General features: G+C 57.9%; 2 protein-coding genes across 25 annotated transcripts in view; both read right to left on the bottom strand.

Moving 5' to 3' along the window:
* Positions 1-5,739: 5,739 nt before the first annotated feature.
* NRARP (NOTCH regulated ankyrin repeat protein) lies at positions 5,740-9,113 on the bottom strand. Its single transcript, XM_083807631.1, has one exon. It carries the CDS (start codon positions 8,917-8,919, stop codon positions 8,575-8,577), a length of 345 nt encoding a protein of 114 aa, XP_083663757.1. The 5' UTR covers positions 8,920-9,113; the 3' UTR covers positions 5,740-8,574.
* An 11,109-nt stretch (positions 9,114-20,222) lies between these two features.
* Positions 20,223-22,580, bottom strand: part of EXD3 (exonuclease 3'-5' domain containing 3) — a 296,493-nt gene continuing 294,135 nt past the window's right edge. For all 24 annotated transcript variants that reach the window (XM_083807581.1, XM_083807567.1, XM_083807576.1 and 21 more), the window contains one exon: positions 20,223-20,778. In XM_083807581.1, the coding sequence (XP_083663707.1) occupies positions 20,465-20,778 (314 nt within the window). In that variant the 3' untranslated portion in view covers positions 20,223-20,464. The remainder of the gene's footprint in view (positions 20,779-22,580) is intronic.

The raw sequence follows: 22,580 nt of genomic DNA on the forward strand, positions 1-22,580 counted from the left end.
GGCAGAGGTGGCGGGGGCTGGTGGGCGCCTCATGGTGGCCGTCGGCTGTGCCTGGCCTCTCCTTCCTCAACCATCCTCCAAGACCTCCTGCCCCTTGGGATCAGCTGTGGGACACCACCTGGGTGTCCCCAGCCCTGTCACTGCCATCACACTGCCCAGCGCTGGCCCTGCTGACAGTCCGGAGACACGGGGGGGGGTCCCCACCTCCTAATGGCCCCAACCCCCAGCTGCACCTGACGGAGGAGCCCAGCAGGCCCGGGTGGGGATGCCGAGCTGTGACACTGGTGGAAGGCCAGCCTCTCCCTGCCCGGTGCCCGGGGCCCTTTTGTCTCCCCTCCGCCTCGGGTGGCGGCTCCCCAGCTGGCCGCAGCCGCGGGGCCTGCGCAGCGTGGTGGGTGCGAGGCCTTCCCTCGGCCGTGGAGAGGGACCACGGGGCTTTCTCTTTAATGCAATGCTATGAATACTCGGGGTCTTTCTGCTCGCTGTTTAATGGATTTGAATGTGAAAAGGTGGTGGAATTGGGAAGAGGGGAAGGGGGGGGGAGGCCAGGCCTCTTTGTTCGGGGATGCTGCTCCAGCCCGGGATTTATTTAGCATTTGGAGGGCTCGGGGTCTTTCTCTCCTCCCCAGCCACTGCAAAGGCTCTCTCCCTTTTCTGCCTCATGCTTATTAGCATAGCAGCTGCTCCCTGAGAGGGGCTAGTCAAGAGAAAAGGATAGAGGCGTCCGGGAAATGAATAGGAGGGAAAAAAATAGCTTAAAAGGACAGGGGCTTTGAATGGGAGGGGGGGGGGGGGGGGGGGGCGGGCTGTGAGTGGAAAAGGAGACGGGGCGGGGGGGGAGGCTCAGCGTTGTCACCGTAGCTGAAAATGTGAGCAGGGTGAAATGCGAGGACCTGCTAGGGAGAGCTGTGTGTGTGGGTGCTGGGCTGGGCCCTGAGGACCTGCTCCCGGGGCTGTGGTGCGAGGCAGTGTGTGCTGCTCTGGCTCCCTGTGCTCCCAGCCTGCAGCCACCCCCAGCCTGGAGCCCCCTTCCTGCGGGCATTAGGGACCCCCAGCCCCTGTCTGTGCTGGGCGATTGGGTCTGTGGGGTCCCCAGTGGTGGTCTCAAGCCTGGGGGGATTCCCTGTGTGTGCTACAGCGACTGCCATCCCCCCAAGGTCTGGGGCTCCTGCAAGACCCCGCTGCTCTCTATGGGGCATGGGATGGGACAGCAGGGGAAGCCTCCGCAGCATGCTGCAAACCCGTCCCTGGCAGAGCCTTCTGGCCACTCAGACCAAGTACTTTAGGCATCAGTGAAAGAAATTAGATGTGCAGGAGCACCACACCACTCCTGCAGCATGTGGCCTTGCTCTGGGGAGAGCCTGGTATAATAAGATATCCCATCAAGAGCTCCCCAGCAAACAGGGCTGTGCAGGCAGGAATCTGGTCCTGTGCAGAAAAGCTGGGACAGGTCTAGGCACATTCAGAGCCCATCTGAGCAACTGCATCATGTATAACATTGCTTTTGACTGTGAATCAGTGAGAAGTGTTTTTCCATCTGGAAAAAACAAGAAATGAGGCTGCAGTGCACTCCTGGGGTGAAAGGTGCCATTTCCAGGCAGTGGCTCTTCTCCGTTGTACCATTCATTTAAAGCAAGAATTGTAGAGTTCATTCAGGCCCCATGCAAAGGCTCAGCCTTGCACTGTCCAGTGCCCCACAGATGCTTTGCAGAGCTGACAGCCATTTGCCAACATCCCCAAGCAGGGCTGTACATACCTGCCTGGCTCGTTCACCCAGCTCTGCTCCATGCAGTGCGGGAGCCTGGCGGCACCCCCACATCGACACCCAAGGCTGCCGGGTCCCCAGCGTCCTCCACACCTGGGCAGGGCTGGTGCCAATGGGGTACACATCCAGCCTGCCTGGGTGCAGCATGGGGCTGGTTGGTGTTGGGCTGGACTAGGGGCAAAGGTGGTCTTAGAGAGCAGGTGCCAGTGTTGGCTGCGGCGCCGTGGGCCGGCACAGCCATGCTGGAGGAGCTGCAGTGAACAGCCGATGTCCGGGTGTCTGTGCCTCTCTGTGCACCCATGGGCTGCCAGAGCTGCTGCCCAGGTCAGGCGGGGAGTGCCCGTGGTGCAGAAAGGGGAGGCCCCTTCTGGGAACCTCTTCCTAAAAAGCAGCAGCCAGAGAATGGCATCAAGTGTGCTGGATTCAGGACAAATGAAGAGTTTCCAGCGCAAACAGTTGTCCCAGCAACAGTCCAAGCAAGTTGTCCCCCATCCTGCCACTCACCCAGCTGTCCAGCTTTCCCTCTGTCCATTCCTCCACCCATCCCTATCTCCATCCTCAGCCATTCTCCTGTCCCCCTGTCTCCATCCCTCATCCTCCATCTCTCCATTCATTCCCATCAATCCTTTTATCCCTATACAGTCATCCCTCCATCCTTTGTCCCTCCAACTGTCTCCAGCCTGTAATCCCTCCATCTGGGCAGCCTTCCATACCTCCAGACCCAACCCCCATCCACTGCCCTCCCCCGAGCAAGCCAAACCAGGATGCTGCCCTGCTTGGGCATTTCATTAGTCAGCAAGAGAAACCTGAAAACATGAAGCAACCTGTAAGTGCGATGTAAAACTACATTACACCCAAATCTCTGCTTCTTTGTGAGACCCAGAGGTCACCTCTCCTTAGTGAGCAGCTGGAGAGTTGCTGAGAAGAGATGTTCCTCCTGCCCACACGACATGGTGATGCAGTGTCATCCCCTGGGATGCTGGCTGCCATCAAGGAGAAGTGGGGGCCACCCGCAGTTCACGCGCTGCCCTGCCAGACCTTGTCACAGCCCTGGGAGCAACCCTGGGACAGCACAGCCCCCGAGCATGGAGGTCTTCAGAGTGCCCGTGATTTTAGGGCACAGAGGCTTGCAGCGATCTCACCGCAGGAATGGCATGGCCAGCTTTAGCCACAGCCCAGGAGGGACCTGGATCTTCGCAGCCAAACGTGGCTCAGTCCCAGTACCCAACACCACAGAGGCTTTGGGTCACAGTAAAATGGGTTGAAACAAAAGCATCCTGTGGAACATAGGGTCCCACATGATGTGCTCTAGACCTCCGGTGCTGCTGACAGCAGTGTGCCGTGACCACCCTACCACCCACTTATGCTCATGCCAAGGGGTTTCACCCCAATTGTGGGGATCCAGTGAAGAAGGCATCGAGAAGTAGCAAAATGTTTCAGCTGGAAGGGCGAAGAGCCTGTCCAGCCAGACTGAGCCGCCGTCTCCTCCCCGGCACTGAACAGTAGTCAATTGTGATTTTTAAAAAGGTAACTCCTATTCGGATCTCCAGGCTGTGGCATTATCATAGTCATACAAATGCCAACAAAGCATCTATTTAAAATGTACTGAATTTTGATTACAGCCCGTCCCCTCTCGCTCGCTCACTCGCTGTCTTTCTTTCTCATTCATTACTTACTGTGTTAAGCTCCCTGAAATTCAAATAAAATCCCACCTCCTCCCCCCCATCCATATGCGTTGTTCGATTCAGCTCTGATGTCTGGGCTTGACGAATGAAGGGGAATATAACAGAAGACAAAGCTGTCAAACTTCTCTGGGCTGTGTTGACTTCCCATCACCCCTGTGGACGGAGGGGAGACCGATCCATCTGTTTTGGAGTCAGTAGCACAAACAAAAGCAAAAGACAATGGCAGGAAGCACTTGAAAGTTCAAATTCTTTCTTTGGTTTCTCTTGGAACAACAGAACCTACGTAATGTGGCCAGTGGACAATAACATGCAGCCAGGGACACACAAAAATGCCAGAAGAATGTGCTTACGACACGAAACGTTCCAATATTTTTGTTTTATTGGAACAAAAATAGAAAAGGAAAAAAAAAAAGAAAGAAAGCCTTTGGAGTTCCTAGATTTCTTGGACTAGGTTTCTTTAGAGACGAGTGCTGCAAAGTGGGGCAGCTCCGGGCGCTGCAGCGGGGCCGGGGGCTCAGCCCAGTGTTGAGCACCGCCAGCCCCACACTGTCCCTGTCCCCATGCACAGCTCCGCTGCGCCCTTGGCCTCGGCGCTACCCCTCTGCTCAGGGCCACCTGGGCGGCTGTGCACATGCGAGCCCAGGGCACAGTGTGGCTTCGCCGGTGCTGGGCTGGCAGCCAGGGGTATGCGATTTGTATTCACCGACCGGCCGAAATCTCCTGCAAAGGGGCTCCTGGAGGCCCCAGCCCGCTCCATGGGAAGAGATAAGATTTGCACAGAGATGCCGCATTTCCTTGGGAAACAGTCCTTTTGCTCATGGTTTGCACAGCCCGGCTGGCCAAAAGATGCGGGACAAGGTGCATGATGAAAAGCCCTGGGTTTCTCTCTGCAGCAATAAAATAGCACCTGGATGAGTTTGTTTTTTTTTTTTTTTTTTAGCAGTACTGTCTCAAACAGAGGCACTGCTGGGGATGGCAAAGCGGGCAGGGGGATGGGCATATGCGTGTCTCACTGCAGGGGCTGCCCCAGCACCCGACTTGTGCGGAGCGAAGCAGTGCCCACAGTCACAGCTGTGACCCCGCTTTAGGTTTTGCGCTGTCAATCAGGTACGAGCAGAGAAGAACACTCACATCTAAGCTGCTACGTAGTACCTTACAGCTCACCCTGCCCAGCGGGCTCCGTGCCTCCAGAAACTACCTGAGAGCAGAGAGAGATACCCCTGTCAGGGTTTGCCTGTTAGGGTTGCTCAGAGCATTTTCAATCCTGCCAGCAGCGCTCCGGCACCAGGAGGGCTTCAGCATTTTGGTGGTGCCTTACCTGGGTAGGTCCCTGTCCCTTGCCCATGTCACACAGCACCCAAGTGGCACCAAACAGGTTCAGGAAGACTGCCCTTTGCAGGACATCGCTTTTGGAGTCCCCAAGAGCCTACACCCAACATCAGGCTGGGCATGGCACATGTTTCCAGAGGATCTGATCATTGCCAGAGCTGGTACAATTATCTGTATGGAAAGAGGTTGGTCCCTAAATTACCCTGGTGTTGGAGGCTTGCTGCACCCTGCCCCCAGTGACACAGGCATGGGGCTGCTGCTGCTTTTCCCACTTGCCTGTGCAGCTGAACCCTGCTCCGGGTGCCTCCGAAGGTGCAGGGCTCAGCCTGCCCTGATCTATGGGAGAAGACTGGGGACGCCTTTGGTGATGCTGCCCCTCACCCCATGGGGGGCTGCTGGAGTCAATATTGGTCTGATGGCAATGCCTGGATGGCAATGGCCCCATCGTCACAGCCCAGAGGCCCAGCACAGGCTGGGAGGGGACCAGGCCACCTCACCCACCTCACCAAGGGCAGTAAAGAAGCCCAGGAGGGTTTGCGGGTACTCAGCCTGCCAGACTGAGGCTGCAGACCCCAAAACCACTGGTCCAGAGGAGCCAGCGTGAGCTGAGGTGCAGGGGGCTCCTGCCTCACTCCCCGGGGCAGGGGCTGCTTTTGAGGCCCGAACCCCAAGCCGTTGGCCTGGCACCAGGCTGCAACCCGAGCCAGCACCCTCAGCCGCTACTGAGGCTGGGATGGGGAAACCATCAGAGCCCCGGACGCACGGTCCCCAGCCCCCCAGCCCTGCAAGTGTTCTTCGGGGATGCATCAAACCCCAGGTGCAGCGCTGCCAGCACAGGTCACAGCCACCCTGGGGGCCCCCAAGGAGAACACAGCAGCTTAAAGGGAGAGCCAGGGACCCACCACCCCCATCACAGCTGCCACGCAGCCCCATGCATGGGAAAGAACAAACAAAAAAGACTTTTTTTTATAAAAAGATCAATGAAAAAATTTATTTATAAATTTCGCACTCTGGGGCTACACGTCTATATCATACACTCAGGAATATGCTGTACTGTACAGACTTTATCCAGTTAGAAATGATCATATAGTGACCCACATACAGCTTCAATATAAGCCTAAAAATTCTTAACATTAATTAACATAATTAAAAAAGGTATTCGCATCTAAAGAAAAATCTACAGAAAAACTCCTTTCTGGAGCAATCTGTGCATCAGCTTCAATGTCTGCTTATTTCACTGACATTATCAATATATTCTTCTTACAAAAATAATAATAATAATTAAAAAGATGACTGCCATAAGGTGACCAGTCATGCACGAAAGAGCCTCCCCCACCTGCCTCTTTTCTTGTACTCCCCGTTTTGGCGTGAAGGGTCAGCAGCACTATGAGCCAACAAGGGGGGCGGGGGGACCCTCATTTCAATTTGAATCAATCTGCATCCCTTTTACTTCTCAAGATAAAGAGAGACGGGGTGTGGGGGTTGCATAGAAAATTGAAACTCTAGGGACTAGGAAGGGCAGCAGCTTTTCAGTAAAATACAAAGGGATGTAAAAATACATCAACTCACAATTTCAGAGCAAACCCCCTTCCCCGACATACAATTTCCAAAATCTCAGCGTGTCTAAAGCTCCAGGAAGCTGGAAAGGAACAATACTTTTCTTAAACTCACTCAGCAATTCACACAGGAGATTCACAGTCTTAATAGGTATTTTATAAAAATATAAATATGGGTTACATCATGTTGTCTTTACAACACTGGACAGAGCTCCCTTTAGACTGGGTTTATAACCAAGATTTCTTTTTAAAAATCCATCTAGAACTTGGCTTTAAAATACACTTTTTTAATATTATGTCATAAATGTTATGACATTTCATTGTGGCAAATCCATTTAGTCAAAAAAATGTGCAACCATCTGGTAACGACAATAAAACCTCGCTAGAAAAGATATTGTTCCCACCCTGTAACTATTACACAGAAGCACCAGTGGAAGTGCTGGACACCACCTTCAAGGCTCACAGAAAAGACTTCAGCTAAGCAGTTCCTTGCAAGTTACAGCATTAACAGTAGACACTCGCGACAGGGCTTTTTTCCTTTTTCTTCTTTGAATCTGGAGCTTTTTACTTAACTCAAATTGTTGAAGTGGAAGAAACAAAACAAACTGCAGGTGAAACCATCAGAGACAAAGCAGAATATTCAGTGCAATGGGAAATAATAATGGCAGACTCAAGGTTTTAGTTTTGAGACTAGGAAAAAAGCATATTTCCCAAACCATATTTTGAAACACTCACCACCAGCTTCAAACAAAAACCAGGCTCACAAACTTCACCCACAAATATATACATACATGATAAATAGTTAAGACACAACCCAAAAAAACAGCAGGTAACTTTTTTTTTTTAATTGTAATGGTTTGGATAAAGGGAGTAAGAGAGGAAAGAGCAGGGAGATGGCAGTGATATGGTTGGTTTTAGTGCAGACAAACAGAAGAGGGATGAAAGACCAGGGGGAGAGAGGAGACTTCTGAAATTTTCCGTATTTTCCAAATGGGTGTTCTTGTGCCATAGCAATAAAAAGCAGCATTGCGATTATACGTGCAGTCACTTCAAAATGCGACTTAGGGTGGCTTTCTCTTCTTCCTCCCTTTCTTTTATAAATATATATATACTTAGACATATATATAGTATAAAAGGCAGGTGACTCTACATACATCAAGTGAATCATTCTGCATTGAGAAGTGTTATCCAAGTTTCACCAAAAGAAAAAAGTTCCCAAACTATTTCTCAGTAGTTTTCAGGCATCTCTCTAGGCAGCAGAGAGCGCTCGCGCCCCTTTTCTGTGCAAAAGCAAATCCTCTGCCTCTAGAGTTTATTTCACTTTTTTTTTTTATAAAAAGAAGAGTTCAGGGTTTACTAATCCTCCCTTTACACACAAAACCAGAAGGAAGGATTCAACGTCTTTTCCTGTGATCTCACGTGTGCTAAATGGATTCAAGAATCGGCTGAGGATGCAGACTTTCTTCGGACACCCACAAAAAAAAACAACAAAAAACAACACAAAAAAAACCCAGCACACGCACAAAAAGCAATCAGGCAGGGCGAGAAAACCATGTCTGTCATATTCCAATGGAGTTGCCTCAAAAAAAAAATAATAAAAAAAAAAATGAAACCGAGCAGTAGGAAGACACCGGGCGAAGCCTGCCGGGGGAAGATGCGCGGCCCCCTCCGGGGCGGGGCCGCCGGGAGCCACCTGCCCGGGCGCCGGCGCCGAGTCCCGGCGTGGTCGGAGCCGGCTCGGGGGGGAAAGCACCGCCCGGGGACGCGGGTGCATCTGGGGAGGCGTTGAAATGAATTCGGTTCTGAGCCAGAACACTTCAAAATCGAGGGACGGGCCACCACGGGGGTTAGAGGAGAGGGGAGAAAGGATTAAATATTACCGGGGAGGGAAGGGTGGGGGGGGATGGGGGGGAACAACCGTTTTAAAGCATCTGACCAGATGTCAAACTGAAACCGTGAATACTGTGAGTGCAGCCGAGGTAGATGGAAAAAAAAAAATTACAGTAGGAAAACAACCCTTGGAAGAAAAACAAAATTAGAAGCAGGTAAATGGCGGTGTGTTTGTTTGTTTTCAGTAAATCTTTGCGGGGCCCCAAATTTCTTTGCCGAAAAAAAAACCAAAAACAAAAAACCAAACAACCAAACCAAAAAAAAAAAACCAGCAACAACCAAACCACAAAAACCACGGAGTCCGAGCAGCTTTGACATGTCAGGAAGGCGGCGGGGCGGCCCCGCGGCATCACCGGGCGCCGGCGGAGTATTTGGCCTTGGTGATCAGGTAGAGGACGATGTCCTGGTGGCCCCCGAAGGCGGCGATGTGCAGCGCGCTCCAGCCGTCGCGGTTGGCCAGGCGGATGTCGGCGCCGAACTTGACGAGCAGCTTGACGAGCTCCAGGTTGCCGTCGATGACGGACTGGTGCAGCGCCGTCTGCCCCTCGGGCCCGAAGGAGTTCACGTTGAACTCGCAGTTCGTCATGTTCTGCAGCAGCGACTGCAGCTCCTTGGTGTTGCCGCGCCGCACCGCCTCCTGGAAGACGCGCTGGCTCGGCGGCGCCGCGCACGGCGACACCTCGCTCTGGCTCATGCTGCCGCCGGCCCCGCTCGCCTCACGCCCCGCATGGACGGCGCCGCCGCCGCCGCCTGGGCTGGGCCGGGCCGGGCCGCCGCTACCCCGCGCGGCCGGGCATGCGGGGCCGGGCTGCGGCGGGTCCGCGCCGCCGCTCCGCGCTGCTCCGCTCCGCGCTGCGCCGCCGCCACCGCCGCCGCGCCCGGGCCTCTCTGGAGCGGAGCCGGCCCCGCGCCGCGCCTTTTACCCCCCCCTTTTATTTGCATAACAATGGCACGGCCGGGCCGGCGGGGGCGGGGCGCGCCGCCCGCTCGCCCATTGGAGCGGCCGCTCGCGGGGCGGGGCGCGCCCCTCCCCCACTGCCGAGCTGCGGGGGGGGAGGGGCTGGCCCGGGGCTCCCCCGGCCCGGAACGGCCCGGACCCGACCCGACCCGAGCCGACCCGACCCCCCCCCGGTGCCGCGGCGGGCACGGCCCGGGCCGGCCCCGTGCCTCCGGGCTTCAGCCGGCTCGGCTCGGCTCGGCTCGGCCCGGAGCAGCCCCGCACGACGGCACTGAGCTTCCCCTCGCTTATTCCGCTTTGTCGGGCTCGGCTCGGCTCGGCCCGGCTCGGCACGGCCCGGTTCAGCATACCCTAGCACGGCTCGGTCCGGCCCGGCCCGGCAGAGCACAGCACAGCACAGCCCGGCCCGGCCCGGCCCGGCTCGGCCCGGCCCGGCTCAGCATACCCTAGCACGGCTCGGTCCCGCACGGCGCCGCTCGGCTTGGCCAGGCTCGGCACGCCCCGGCCCTCCTCGCTTTGCCCCGGCTCGGCTCGGCTCGGCTCGGCTCGGCTCGGCGCGGCGGTGCTGGCCGCAGGCAGGGGGCACCAGCGGCCGAAGTGCGGGCCGGGCGGCTGCGCTCGGCCCCCTGCGGGCTCCGTGCCGAGGCTGCGGGAGCTGCCCGAGGGCTCGGGGGGCCGGGAGCGGGACCGGTGCGGGGCCCCGGGCTGCGGGGTCCGGGCGGCTCGGCTGGGTCCCGCCGGCCCCGGGGGGCTCGGTGCCACTCGCTCGGTCCCCGGGGGCCGTGGCCGGGCCGGGACCCGCTGCACGGCGCCTGTGGGGCCTCCCGGGGGTGAGCGCTGCGCGGTACGGCCGCTGCGGGTAGGCAGGAGCGTGGGTGCGAAATCAGCACATGGAGCAAAAACGGGCTGGCGGGGCCGGTGCTGGGGCACTCGAGGTCTCCCGGCCGCTGCCCCCGGCCTCGTGCACCGCTGGGGAGCGAGAGTGGGAAACGCCGGCGTGCACCGCGGCGCTGGGAAGGACGGAGCCCCCCCAGCGCCCATTTGGCCCTGGGGAGAACAAATGGCAAAGGCTGGTGCAAAGCAGAGACCCTTCCCCGGGACCCCGCGCCCCCCGGGACAGCACATCCGCCTCCGTGGGGCATTTGGTCGGCTCGAGCAGGGCGGGAAGGGCGGGAGGAGAGGAAGGAGAGTGCCATAAAACGCGGCGACGGCAGCCCCGCACCGTGCCAAGGGCCCCCGCAGCTGGCCAGCGGACGCCAGCACACCGGCTCTCACCTGGCCTTGCTGGCATGTCGCTTTGGGGGTGGAAAGGGACAAACCAGCCAGCTGCCAAATTCTGCCCAGATCAAGTGAGAGCTCTTGGATGGGTTGCACCTTGAGCTCGGGGCACGAGCTGCCCCCCGGTGTTTTCCCGTGGCTTTTCCCTGGGGCTGGGTGGCCTGGGGCTGGTGCTCTGCTCATTCCCTTGCTGGGTCTGGCTCGTCTGGTGGAGGCAGGTGACCCAGCCTGATGGGGGCTGCGAGGCAGCGGCGGTGCCACTGGCTCGCCCAGGCAGTGAAAGCAGCTCTTGCCTTGGCAGCAGAAGTCAAGGCCAGCGCTGAAGTGAGCACGGCCCTGCCTGACTCCGATGTAAGGGACCGACAGCTTCTATAAGGGACCACTCCTCTGGGTCCATACTTTGCAGCCAGTTCTTCCCAACCCTATCCCCATTTCAAACCTCATTCCGTGCCTGTGCCCACCCCCATCTCCGTCACCATCCCATCCCCATCCCTACCCCATCTCCGTCTCAACCGCATCCTCATTCCCATCTTCATCCCATCCCTGTTCCCATCCCATCCCCCTCCCAATCCCTGTATCACCCCCACATCAAGCCCAACCCAATCCCTCTCCCACTCCCATTTCCATCCCGTTCCTATCCCATCCCATTCCCATCTTAATCCCCATTTCCATGCCCATCCTAATCCCTGTCTCATATCTGTCACCATCCCATCCTCAGTCCTGTCTCCACCCCACCCCGTTTAATTTCCCCAAGCCAGAGCTCTCCCAGTCACATCTTTTGGACACGAGCGCATCGAGGTGCATCGCCCTATATAAAAGAGCCGTATGGAAGTGCAACACAAAAGCGAGGGTTCTGACGTGATCACAGGAGGGGTGGTGGTGCTGGGACAGCACGGTAGCTGCTGCCACAGTTGGGCTGCAGCCCCCCCCCCCCCATTTTGGTGTCCTGTGTCCCTGCAGCCTTTCTCAGGACATCTCCCACACCACTGGGATGCGGAGCCCCCGCAGCACCGGCAGGCACACCTCGCTGCTGCGTGCATGGCCCTGGTGGGCACCCCCGTCCCCCGGCACAGGACACGGTGGTGGCCTCAGGGCTTTTGAGTCTGCATGTGGGTGCAGAAGCCAGGTCTGTCCCGTGACAGCAGCGAGGAGACTCCCCACTCCCCCCCCCGCTCCGAGGACGGAGGCAGTGGCCCTGCCCCACATCGCCCCGGCTGTGGTGTGGCAGCGGGGGACACGAGTGGCAATCCTTGGCCTCCTCTATCCGGGGTGAGTGGAGGGACGTGCCGGGAGCCACCACGGCTCACGGGGAATTGTGGCTGCCCCGCACCCCGAGCCGCACCGGGGTCCCGTCAGAGCCTGGCAAAGCGAGCGGTCACAGCGGGAGCCCCGGGGAGGGCTGGAGCTGCGCGGCCGTGGAAGCCACCCCAGTCAGGAGCCCAGCAAAGGGAAAGCATCTGCTCGTGCGGCTGCTTCTGCCTGAGCCGGACGGTGCCGCGGCTGCAATGGCAGGATTGTGACACCCAGGACACTTGGCTCGCAGTTCCGGACCAGGGTCACTAAACAAGGGTCACCGTCCCCTGGGGTGCCTGCAGCTGGGGTCCGTCTGTCCCCACCGCGAGGGCCGTGGTCCCCCAGCCCCACGGGGCTCCCTCCTCCCCACTCTGAGCAGTGGAAGCCTGGTGTGGGGTCTCTGCTGGCGCCAGCTCACCCTGTCCTTTCCGCTCCTAAATATCCCAGGGCAGCTGATTCGGTGCAAACTGGCTTAGCATCTGCTATGGGCCGAATCCTGCAAGGTGTCAGTGCTCTGGCACTTTAGTGAGCCGTGGGAGACTGAGAATTGCTCACACCTCCCGGTCTGGGGCTCGGCCAGAGCTACGTCCTCGCAGGCAGCTCTGCATTTGCCAGTGACACTGGTGAGAAAAATAACAACCCGGGCAGGGACCCAGCCATGCAAATATCCCTCTCTGGCAGGTGGGGGCAGGACTCTGCCTGGGAACGGGGCCAGGGAAAGAGAAAAAAAAAAAAAAAAAAAAAAAAGAAAAAGGCAATTTTGAAAGCGTGCATTTCAGCTCCAATTTGTGTTTCGGTTTTGTAACCGGAGACGAGCCGGGTGCATTGCTGCGGCCCTCGGCGAGCCGGGCCAGCCTTCTGACACCGCTTTGGGTTTCAGGTGGCCAGACGGGCCACAGCGAGTGTGCTGGAAGGCCTCGAGAGACATTCCTCTTCGCCCAGCACTCAGCAGTGCCTTGCAAAACCAGTAGTCCCACCCTGTGATTTATCTGCTCCCTTCTGAGAACGGGGGAAGCTGCAGAGAGGGCCGGCGCTGCTGCTGGTTGGGGGAGGAGGGAAGGAGCCCGGTGCTGTAACGCATTTAGCGAGCGGTCACGCAGAGAAACGCAGAGGCGTGAGACGTGACGACTGAATTTCCCCCTGCTTAGGAGAGTCTGGGGCGAGATGGGCAGGGACTGCTGCCTCCCCTCCATTTGCTTTCCCGGTGGCACTGCAGGCTCAGAGCCGCCACGCCAGGCTCAGCACCATGGGCTGGGCGCGTTGGAGCCCTCTCCAAAAACGCCGAGCAGGCAGTGCCCGTCCTTCGGGCGAGGCGGACAGGCAGCGAGAGTCCAGCCACCCCCGGAGGCCTCCTTGAAGGGAGTCGGAGAGCCAGGGGGACGGATCCGGGGCAGGCGGCGAGGGGGCGTGCCCCCACTTAATTCATTAAAATGTGTCGGAGAGCGTGGGAAAGACCAGAGCTTTTCTTCCCAGCACAGAGACCCAGCAAAAGGCGCGCGCGAGAGAGAAATCAGCCTGCGCACGCTCTCGGCTTGCTGTGAGCTGGGAGGAAGCTCAAAGGCAGTGCAGGAACCGCCGCAGCCCAGGGCTGGCCAGGCTGGTGCTGTGTCCCCATTGTGGGTCACCGGAGCCACAGCGGTGCCATGCAGGGCTCTGCCAGCGCTCCCTGCCTGGCTGAGGGGACACGGGGAGGGAAGGGAGCCCTGTGCCGGGTGCTGAGGCTGCTTGTTTGCAGCGTGGTTTTGGGAACATTCTCCCTCCCATAGCTGCATCTTCGGAAGCCCGGGTGGGAGGAGGAGAGCCCTGTCCCGGGAGGCTGCTTCCCAAACCTGGGAGGGAGCTGCAGGGAAGGGACTGCCCAGGGAAGTGCTGCGAAGCCTCCTCTGCTCGCAGCAGGAGCGTGTGGGGCGATGGCTTTGGGAGCAGCCTCGCACCCTTCCCAGCTGGGTAACACGGGCACATCACACACTGTGAGCCTTCAACAACACCCAAAAAGTGCCCCAGGCTGGGCCAAGCCCTCTGCCAGTCCCGCAGGCAGGGAGATCTTGAAGAAGCTGAGGTTTGCAAAGGAAACTTTGGCTTGTGTGGAAAGGGCAAGTGTGCAGGTCCCCTGCAGCTGCTGCAGTTCGGTGACTGGGAAGCCTGGGGACAAGGGAAGGATCCACGCATCCCGGGTCCCCCTGGGACACCCACACCACGGGGGGCACTGCAGGGATGTATGCTGGGGACCTGCCGCTTCCCGTGGGTGGCAGCTGGGATGCTCCACATGGTCCCTCCCGCCCAGCCTGTGATAAAAGGTTCTAAAACCTGAGCACATCTCCAGCATGGTCACAGTCCCATGTGTGCTCATTGTCTTTGGGGGGACGCACCCAGGGAGCAGCCCTGCAAGGTGGCCCTATGCAGCAGGACCCCGATGCCCCTCAGGGTCTGCAGTGACTTGTACAGGGCTGTGCAGACTGGGCTGTTCCACTCTGGCTTGGCCTTCAGCCCACGCAGTGGTTTCAATCCCTGCCTTATCAGCCTTCCTCAGTGCTGGGTCTTATCCTGCTGGGAATGCTGCAGCACTTACGATGTCCAAACCCTGCTTAAAGCCTACAGCCTCCACGTATCTGACAGCAGGAAAATGCTGTTCAGGCAAACAGCCACCAAATTTGACACACTCGGAGGTGGAGAGCTGCTGCTGCTCCTGCCCTTGGCTGCACACAGGGCTCTCCAGCTGCTGGCCCCGCAGGCCACCCCGTGGCATCACCTTGGCTGATGTCCCTGCTGCAGCTGCGCACGCTCGGACCAAACTGCGCTTGAGCCCGCGTCTCCAGAGACAGCCGTCACTCTGCGTGCCTGCTCCTTTGCAGGGGATGCAAGGATCGGGGGCCGTCAGCACACAGCTCCCACCGCTCCATTCCGCCAGGAGATGTGGTACAGCCTGCTGAGCCTGGCCTGGGCACCCAGTGACTGCTCTGTGGGGACATTTCTAGGGTCAGGGCAGGCTCAGGGGTGGCACAGCTGTAACTCTCTGCAGGACACAGAGTGAGACATGCCTGGCTAGAGGCTGGAAGTTCATCTGCCTGAAAGTCATGCCCACATACCGGCAGGCTGATGAGAAAGGACTGGTCCCAGGCTATTTCCCAGGGAGCAGACATCTTCCCGATGCAAATATCCCTCTCACGTGGTATCGACACTTCTCCCCTCTGCTGCCCCCCAGCCAGAGCTGACCCCGGCCCGTGGGAGCACCATTTCAGCAGCACAGGGCAGCAAAATGCCCTGAGCTTGCAGCCAACCTCAGGCTCGCCAGGGCTGGGTCCATGCCCAGAAATGTGCTGGTTTGTTTGAAAACGGCAGCCGAGCAACTGGGAGCTCGGTCAGAGCATCCGGCTCCGCAGCACCCGCTTGGAGGGAGCCTCGGCCCCGAGGATGAGTGGCTCAGCCCCTGCCCTCATCCTGCCGTGTGCTGGGATGGACTGGCCCTGGCTGAAGCCACGAAATCACACCAGGGAAAGCGGAGCTGATTCCTCTGAGCTGGTCAAACATGCGGCAAGGTTTCCGATCCAGATTACACAAGGAAGGAAGTTTGCTCGGAAGGGGATGGGGATAAGGTGGGGGAGAAGGGAGGGAAGCACATTCCTGCCTGATGAGGAACAATGTTGATATATTCACTTGTAAACTAAAACTGGCCCGAGTGCCAAACACCTTGTCCCCATCAAACTCCGAAGGATATGCAAGAAATACACAAGGCGAGGAGAGGAACTGGGCTGATATCCGATGCAGCGTGTGAGTTCCCAGGGCTCCGTGGGGTCATGGCAGCTGGAGCCACCCCAGAACTGAACAGCAAAGCCCAGGGTCAGGGCTGGCAGCACCCATGGGCCATCCGGTGGCTGCTCCTGCACCCCAAAATGCTCCTGGCCCTGGGGGAGGGGGCGGTGCCAGCACTCCCACTCCCAGCAGGTGCAGAAGGACTCGGGCGTTTCAGCAGGAGATGCTGAAACAGGTGAACACATCCTGAGATGCTGCTAAATGCCACCAAGGAAACCGCATTTTTTCCAGTGTTCTCATCCAGCCTAGGCCCTTCTATGACAGCACAAAAAAAAAAACATTCTTCCTCAGCACCACTTTATGACAGCTTTCTCCAGGATCACGACGTGCAGTGCAGAGGCAGAACTGGGGTGTACGTGCAGCGTCCCGGGGATCGGGCAGCTCTTGGCACGTCCAGGCCACCCAGAGCCTGTATCCCTGCAGGAGCTGCCCGAGCTGCCCTTCAAACACATGATCAAACAGCCCCATAAAAACATGAAGGACTCATTACTGCCCTAATAAATGTTAAACATTAGTATGGCACAGACAATGGGATTTTTTTTTTTTTTATTTTAAAAGAAACCAGATAGGGAAACAATATTGCAGGCTGATTAAAAAGCTGGTTTAATTCTCTTTGATGTGTATCCACCATTGAAAACCGGACAATTTATTACTTCCTGGATGCTGCTCAAGGCTGGTCTGACTTGGAGTTTGATGTTGACTGTGTCTATGCCTGGAGATAACCTCGCTGCACAGATGGCATCTCCACATCCTCCTCTTCAAGCAGCAGAAGGGAGAGGTGCTGTGGCTGAGCACACATGGGTATACCTGGGTCTCAGCCACTGCCTCGCATCCCCTGCAGCGCTGAGCTGGAGCACACCCACGGGAGTCATTTTGTGCCATGCCCACATGCAAAGACTGCCCTGGGCTGCTCCTGGCCAAAACCAGGTCCTGCTGTGGTGAACCTGACCCAGGGTAGCTGACTGCCAGCAGCTGAGGCTGATCTGCCAAAGCCCCCAAATTCAGGGAGGCATCAGGTTGATGAACTCCTAGAGGTGGCCAGGAGGCAACCCTGCTGTCCCCAAGGACCAGAGGGGCGCCTCCTGTGAGGTCCCCAAGGACCAGAGGGGCCCCTTCCAGAGAGCTGTGTGGCCAGGAGCCATCTCCAGGCCTAGGGACAGGGTCAGCTGCTCTGCTGTCCCTCCAGCCAGCTGTCTTCAGTGCAAAGGTCAGGTAGACAGGCTTGAAGCCACAGCTCAGAAAAACCCAGTAAACAAAGCACCAAAATGCCCACAGTCTGTCTGAAAACATAACTCGTCAGGCTCAGGGCTCAGGGCTGCAGCTCCAGCCTCCTCACTGCCGTCTGGGGATGGGATGACTCAGGTGCTCGGATGACTCAGAAATTTCCCCCTACCTGGGTCCGGTGGGGTTCACGTCATTACACAATCACCCACGAGGGGGTAGATGTGTTGCTCACCACTGAGGCTGGGGACAGTCTTGCTCTATTCCGTTCCCACTTTCTGCCCTCGTGGAGCAAACCCCAAGAGCCTCCTTGAACTGTGGCAGGACGCTGACACGTGCGAGTCTGCACAGAGATGCGGTTGGCTTGTGGGTGAAGCACAAGCTTTGTCCTCCCTCTGCTCTGAGGACTCTCCACAGAGTCCCCACACCTCCAGAGGAGCTGCGGGGTCTGGTTGAGCAGAAGGACATGGCAAGGCGTGAGCTAGGAGCATTCATGGAGGAGGTGGCTCGTGTTGCCGAGCTGATCACTGTTTTGCAGAGCATCAAGGGTACTGGCATCAGAAGCGGGTGAGCATAAGGATATGATCAGTGCTACGCCACTTCCGGGCATCAAATAGAACTCCTGGACCCCCAGGGACAAATGGAGAAACCCCAAAACAGCTCAACTGTTCAGCTCCATCAGGCTGAAGCTGCCAGCACAGCAGCCCAAGGCTGAGAGCAGCAGGACATCCTCGAGGGGGTGGACATGGATCAGGGATGACCCAGGTGGGTGCTGGGGGTGCCTCAGCAGTGACCCTGTTTGCATCTTTCCCAGGTCTCCTTCCTGCCTGTGGGAGAGGGATGGAGAGGGAAAGGTCTGATCAAGAGCCAGTGCTTCAGAGCTGGAGGCAAAGGAGGATGAGAGGACATGGATGATGGTCCATGCTGCTGGGAGTGCAGCTGGCACACTGAGAGCACCTCTGTCTGTGCGTGTCCCTGCCCAGGCAAGGCCACAGTCCTGCCACAGCACCAGGGACAACTCAGGTTGGAGGGCCCTCAGCTGCTCAGAGTGAACACACTTGCTTTGAATGCTGTCTTTGGGAACAGGGGACAGGCATTTTTTAACCATCTGCCAGCAACATACAGGAGGAAAACCTCTTATCCTAGGTAATGTCATCTGCAGGGAGGGGGGCGATGGCTGGGGGGGGGGTGTCGGTAGTGTCATTGGCACAATAACAAAACCACTCAGACCTTCCACATGTGGTAGATGATCATTTCCTAGTGCACAAAGCCCTGTGCTGACAGGGTATTCAATACTGGAGCTCGTCCTGAAGGCCCAGGACAAGTTCATTGTGTCCCAATGATGGGGACTGGCCCAGGCCATGTAAAAACATGTTATTTATCTCCAGCTCACTGTATCATCACCCATGAGTGCATGTTTGGTCCCTCCACTAACTGATTTTCCAGCACTAGAAGCCCTGCAAACAGTTGCCAGTGCCCCAGGCCAGGAGTGCCCATTAAAGATGTCAGTTTAACAAAACAGCTTCTTCATGGCTGCCACTGCCTGGCCCCAAACTTGTATCAGAAACAGGCAAAAATGACCTTGGGGTAAAAGGGAAGATGAAATTCCAATTCCAGATAAAGAGGGAATTAAGAAAAATGCACTACCACCTACAGAGAGCTCAGGGCTGGAAAACCAGGAAATGAAACACAATTCCTTTAGGTTATGCAAAATATGTAGACAACTGAGTGGGGAAACGGAAAGAATCAATGGATAAACGATGATGACTGAGGACAAGGCATCTTAATCCCATAGGAGAAATAATCCCCAATGCACCGCATGGCTTGAGGCGTCGATGCACGTGTGGGGAGGGTCGCTTGTGCCGGCGTCCAGCAGCCGGCCTGCCTGGTGCGGTACAGGAGGAGCCACCAGCAGCTGCAGAGCGGCACGCGTCAGGGAAGGAGGCGATGGGGTGGCTGGGAGGGGAGCTTTTGCTAAAACGGGATGGGTTTGGTCAGGGAGCCCTGGTGGGCAGCACCGTGGCAGCCCCACTCCCCTCTGCTGTCTTCTGATTGGGACTGGGGCAAAACAGCTGCATCATGGCAATGCAAAGGGGACGGGAATGGAAATGTCAGCAGCCGGGGGAAGCCCCTGATGCCGATGCTGAGCTGTGGTGGCAGGAGCTCACTGGGGTGGCACATCCGGCTCCAGCTGTGCAGCAGGGACTGCCAAGAAGGCATGATGGGCGCCTGTGCTAATGTCACAGCAGGAGCTCATGGAAAGAGGGGTGAATGAAGTGGAAGAAGTGTTTTTCGTGAGGCAAGAGGGAGCTGCCTTGGGCCCCTTTGCCACAGGGCTCAGGTGGGGATCAAGAAGCGCTGGGTGAAATGTCCCTGCGGAGAAGGAGCCCTCCCCACCGCATGGCCACGAGCACTCAGAGAGGGAAAGCAAGTCAACATTTCAGAGTAAGCTGCCTGGGCAGGCATTTCACCGGTCTGTAAATGTCACACTTAAACCAAGAGCCCCTCGGGCCCTGTTAGCAATAACATCAGTGCCTGGTAGTTAACCGGGATTAGGGGAGGAATGTTGCAAATGCTCCTCTGTTACTGGGTGGAGTGCACTTAGCCTGTCCATGGGCCGGGAGACGCCAGCCAGCAGCACCCAGAGTTGCAGGACCAAGCTGTCAGGGCTCCTCACCCCACTGCTGCTGCGACCTGGGAGCCTGTCCCCTCCGCTGACCCCTGCAGCCTCCTCGGACACCGGGTGGTCCCGCTGGCAGCCCCGGCTCCTGGTGATGGAGGGACCACAGGCTGCACTGCCTCTCCTGTGCATGTCACAGAGAGCCCTGGGCACCGGGGCTACTTGATGGAGCTGCCCGGGGCTGACAGAGCTGGCCAGGTGTCTTGGCACCCACAGGAGCTCCCTCCGGAGCCATCCTGCTCTGCTGGGGTGCAGGGTGATGCAGGTGCCAGAGGGCATCTTGGTGTACCCACAGGGGTTTTTGGTGGCTGCCCAGCATTGCTCAGCACCCCCAGCCTGTGCCCACCCAGTGTGTCCGTGGAACAGCTTGGAGAGCCCCGGGTGATGGGGCCAGGGCAAGAGGGAGGCTGGGGACAGATGGTGGCATCATGCAGAGCCATGCGGAATGAGTCCCACAGCCTGGGAGCGTGCTGGGCACCGGAGAAGCTTTCTCAATGCGCTGCTGTCAGGGATGCTGCTCCTGGCTCCCAGCACCTGGCAGGGAGGCACAGAGCAGGCTCCTGGACCCCCCCCATTGACCTCCCCATGGAGAGCCGCGTGGGGCTCAGCTGGATGGGGACACACCTCACTGGCGTAAGGGTGTTGGGGACCAATGGGTGCCACAGGGTCAGCAGCACCCAGGTGGCATTTTGGAGAGCTCAGCCACCCTCTTGCCATGCCCAGCCTGGAGGGAGGCAGAAATAAAGCAGAACATCCCTTCCCCAGATGCTTCTGATTTAATGCTGTCATGGAGTCCATGTTGCAAACCACCAAAACGATCACTTGGTCACTGCAAATATGACAGCCCCCTCCACCGTGGACCCCAAAATGTGAGCCCACCTTCCAGCCTCACCCCCCCAAACCAAAGCCTACTCCATGCAAACCTGCTCAGGGTATCTGGGGAGTGCATCCCCATGGTCCCTGTTCCACTGCCAAGCTGTCCTGTGCCCCATGTCCCCCTCAGCTCAGCTTGTAGATGCTCTGCTCATCCCCCGTGATAACAAGAACATCCTTAAACTGTGAGACAACACGTCCAAAATGGGACCCTTCCCAGAACACCTTCCCACAGCGGGTGCAGCAGTAGAAGTCAGTGAGCTCAGCTTTGTCCAGCACCCCAGGGGGGATGGCAGCGACCTGCAGGGTCGTGCCCTCCTCCAGCCCCACAGCTGCCCCACATGGATCTGTTCCCTCTGGCCACTCGCCCTGTGCGGTCTCAGTGGGCTGGGCAGCATCGCAGGTCCGGCTGGACTTCTCCTCGCACGGTGTGGAGCAACCTGCAGAGACAGGAGACAGCAGATAAACAACCATCCGCCAGTGTGACGAGAGAGGTCTGTGCTCAGACATGGGAACAACCCTCACCGAGGAGCTGCTACCCCCTCAGGGCTGTACCCTGGGGAAGAGAACCCCACGAATTCGGGAGGTGATCACCAGCACCAGACTGCCTGCCCTGAGCATGGCACCAGTGCAGCCTCCTGTTCCCAGCAGCTCCTCCACCATGTCCTGCTGCTGCTGGGGACCAGCCCTGGTGTGGGAGCTATTCCAGGCTGGGGAACCGCACCAATGACTGTGTAGCTGTACGGGGTGCAGTGGTTTTGCCTCCCTGACGCATGTCAGGCAATGCTGCTCTCTGAGACGGGCTGTCCCCCCATGAGGCAGCCGCATTGCTGGGCATGCAAATGGCAAAGAGGCCCTTACTGCTGTTATGGTTAAAAACACACCATTAACAGCTGCCAGCGCTGCTCATGACCCCCGTAAGCTCTCCTGCTCTGCCTGGATGCATTGGGCACTGGGGTACGTGTGACATCCCCTTCCACTGCACCACCCCGGCCCCCCTGGGCAGGGTCACCGCGGGGCACTGTGTGGGGACGTGTCCCATGTGCTGTCCCTGCATGCCCTGACTGTGTTCCTGCCGAGCCGGTGGATTGCTGCCATCGCAACCAAAGTGCCGCAAAACCCACAGCGTTTTTGGCAGCTGGGTGAAGGCTCTCACCGCTCGCGTCCCCGCAGCCGGGGCATGGCAGGTCACTGGATCCGGGCGGCGGAAGCGAGGGCTGAGCTGACTCCCATCCATCAGGATGCCTGGCAGCCGGGGACACGGGGCGGGCTGCACTCACTGCTCTGGGATGACTCATTTTGGCAGGGGGGATTCGTCCTGCCCAGCATCAATTAAGACAACAAAAGGCATCTTGCAGCTCTCCAGCCGCATCTCTGGGGCTTCCAACCTGCCCCTTTTGAGGATCAGAGATGACTTTGTTGGGGGCCAGCCACGCTGGAGGGGGCACCAGTGGTCCTGGCTGGCTTGTCCCTGCATCCCAGCCCACCAGGAATTTTGGTGGGAGAAAGCAAGGCTAAAGGGCTACCCTCTAATGGCCACCCTGTCCCATCAGAGCCACCCTATACAGTTCTCCCTGAAGATACAAAAAGCCAAAAAAAACCAGTTTCTCATTTTCTACAAATTTTCACATCTGGTGAAACATCTGGCTGTTCTAAGATCCTCGAGTTGCCTGGAGTGAGGACAGTGTGTGTGGGGGGGGATCCCCATTCCTGGGGGCTTCTCCAAGACAGAGTCCACCAGTGGGAGGCTGGGGAGGGAGCCCAGTTCTCATCCCATCCCTGCCTCCCCCTAGCCCATGTGTCCTGATGGCACGGGAGCCCTCAGCCGGGCCACACAGGGACCGGCTCTCTGGGAAGGCCGAGCCATGGGATGTGCCCCAAGCAGGTGGACCAGTCGCCCTGGATAACCGTGGGCTAGGCACTTGCTTTCCTTCAGTCCCAGTTCATAACATGCAGACAAAAATATACTCTTTTTGTCTGTTCTATTCATGGTGCCTGTTCTGTTCTTAAGCACCAAAACTGTATTGGCCTCCAGGACCCCAGTGGGATGGATCCAACCATAATCGCAGTGATAGTGACGGCAGCCAGCACTGATGCTGCATGAAAACCTTCCCACACCATGGATGTCCCCTCCCAACTTGCAGCATCTCAGCCCCACCAGCGTGAGGGCACAGTCAGCCTCAATGCCCTTGTCAATCTGCACTCCCTTTGGGCATGCTCCATCCATCCACCCTGCTGCTGC

Source organism: Anser anser (genome assembly GCF_964211835.1).
Source record: "Anser anser genome assembly, chromosome: 21".
Taxonomy (NCBI): Eukaryota; Metazoa; Chordata; class Aves; order Anseriformes; family Anatidae; genus Anser; species Anser anser.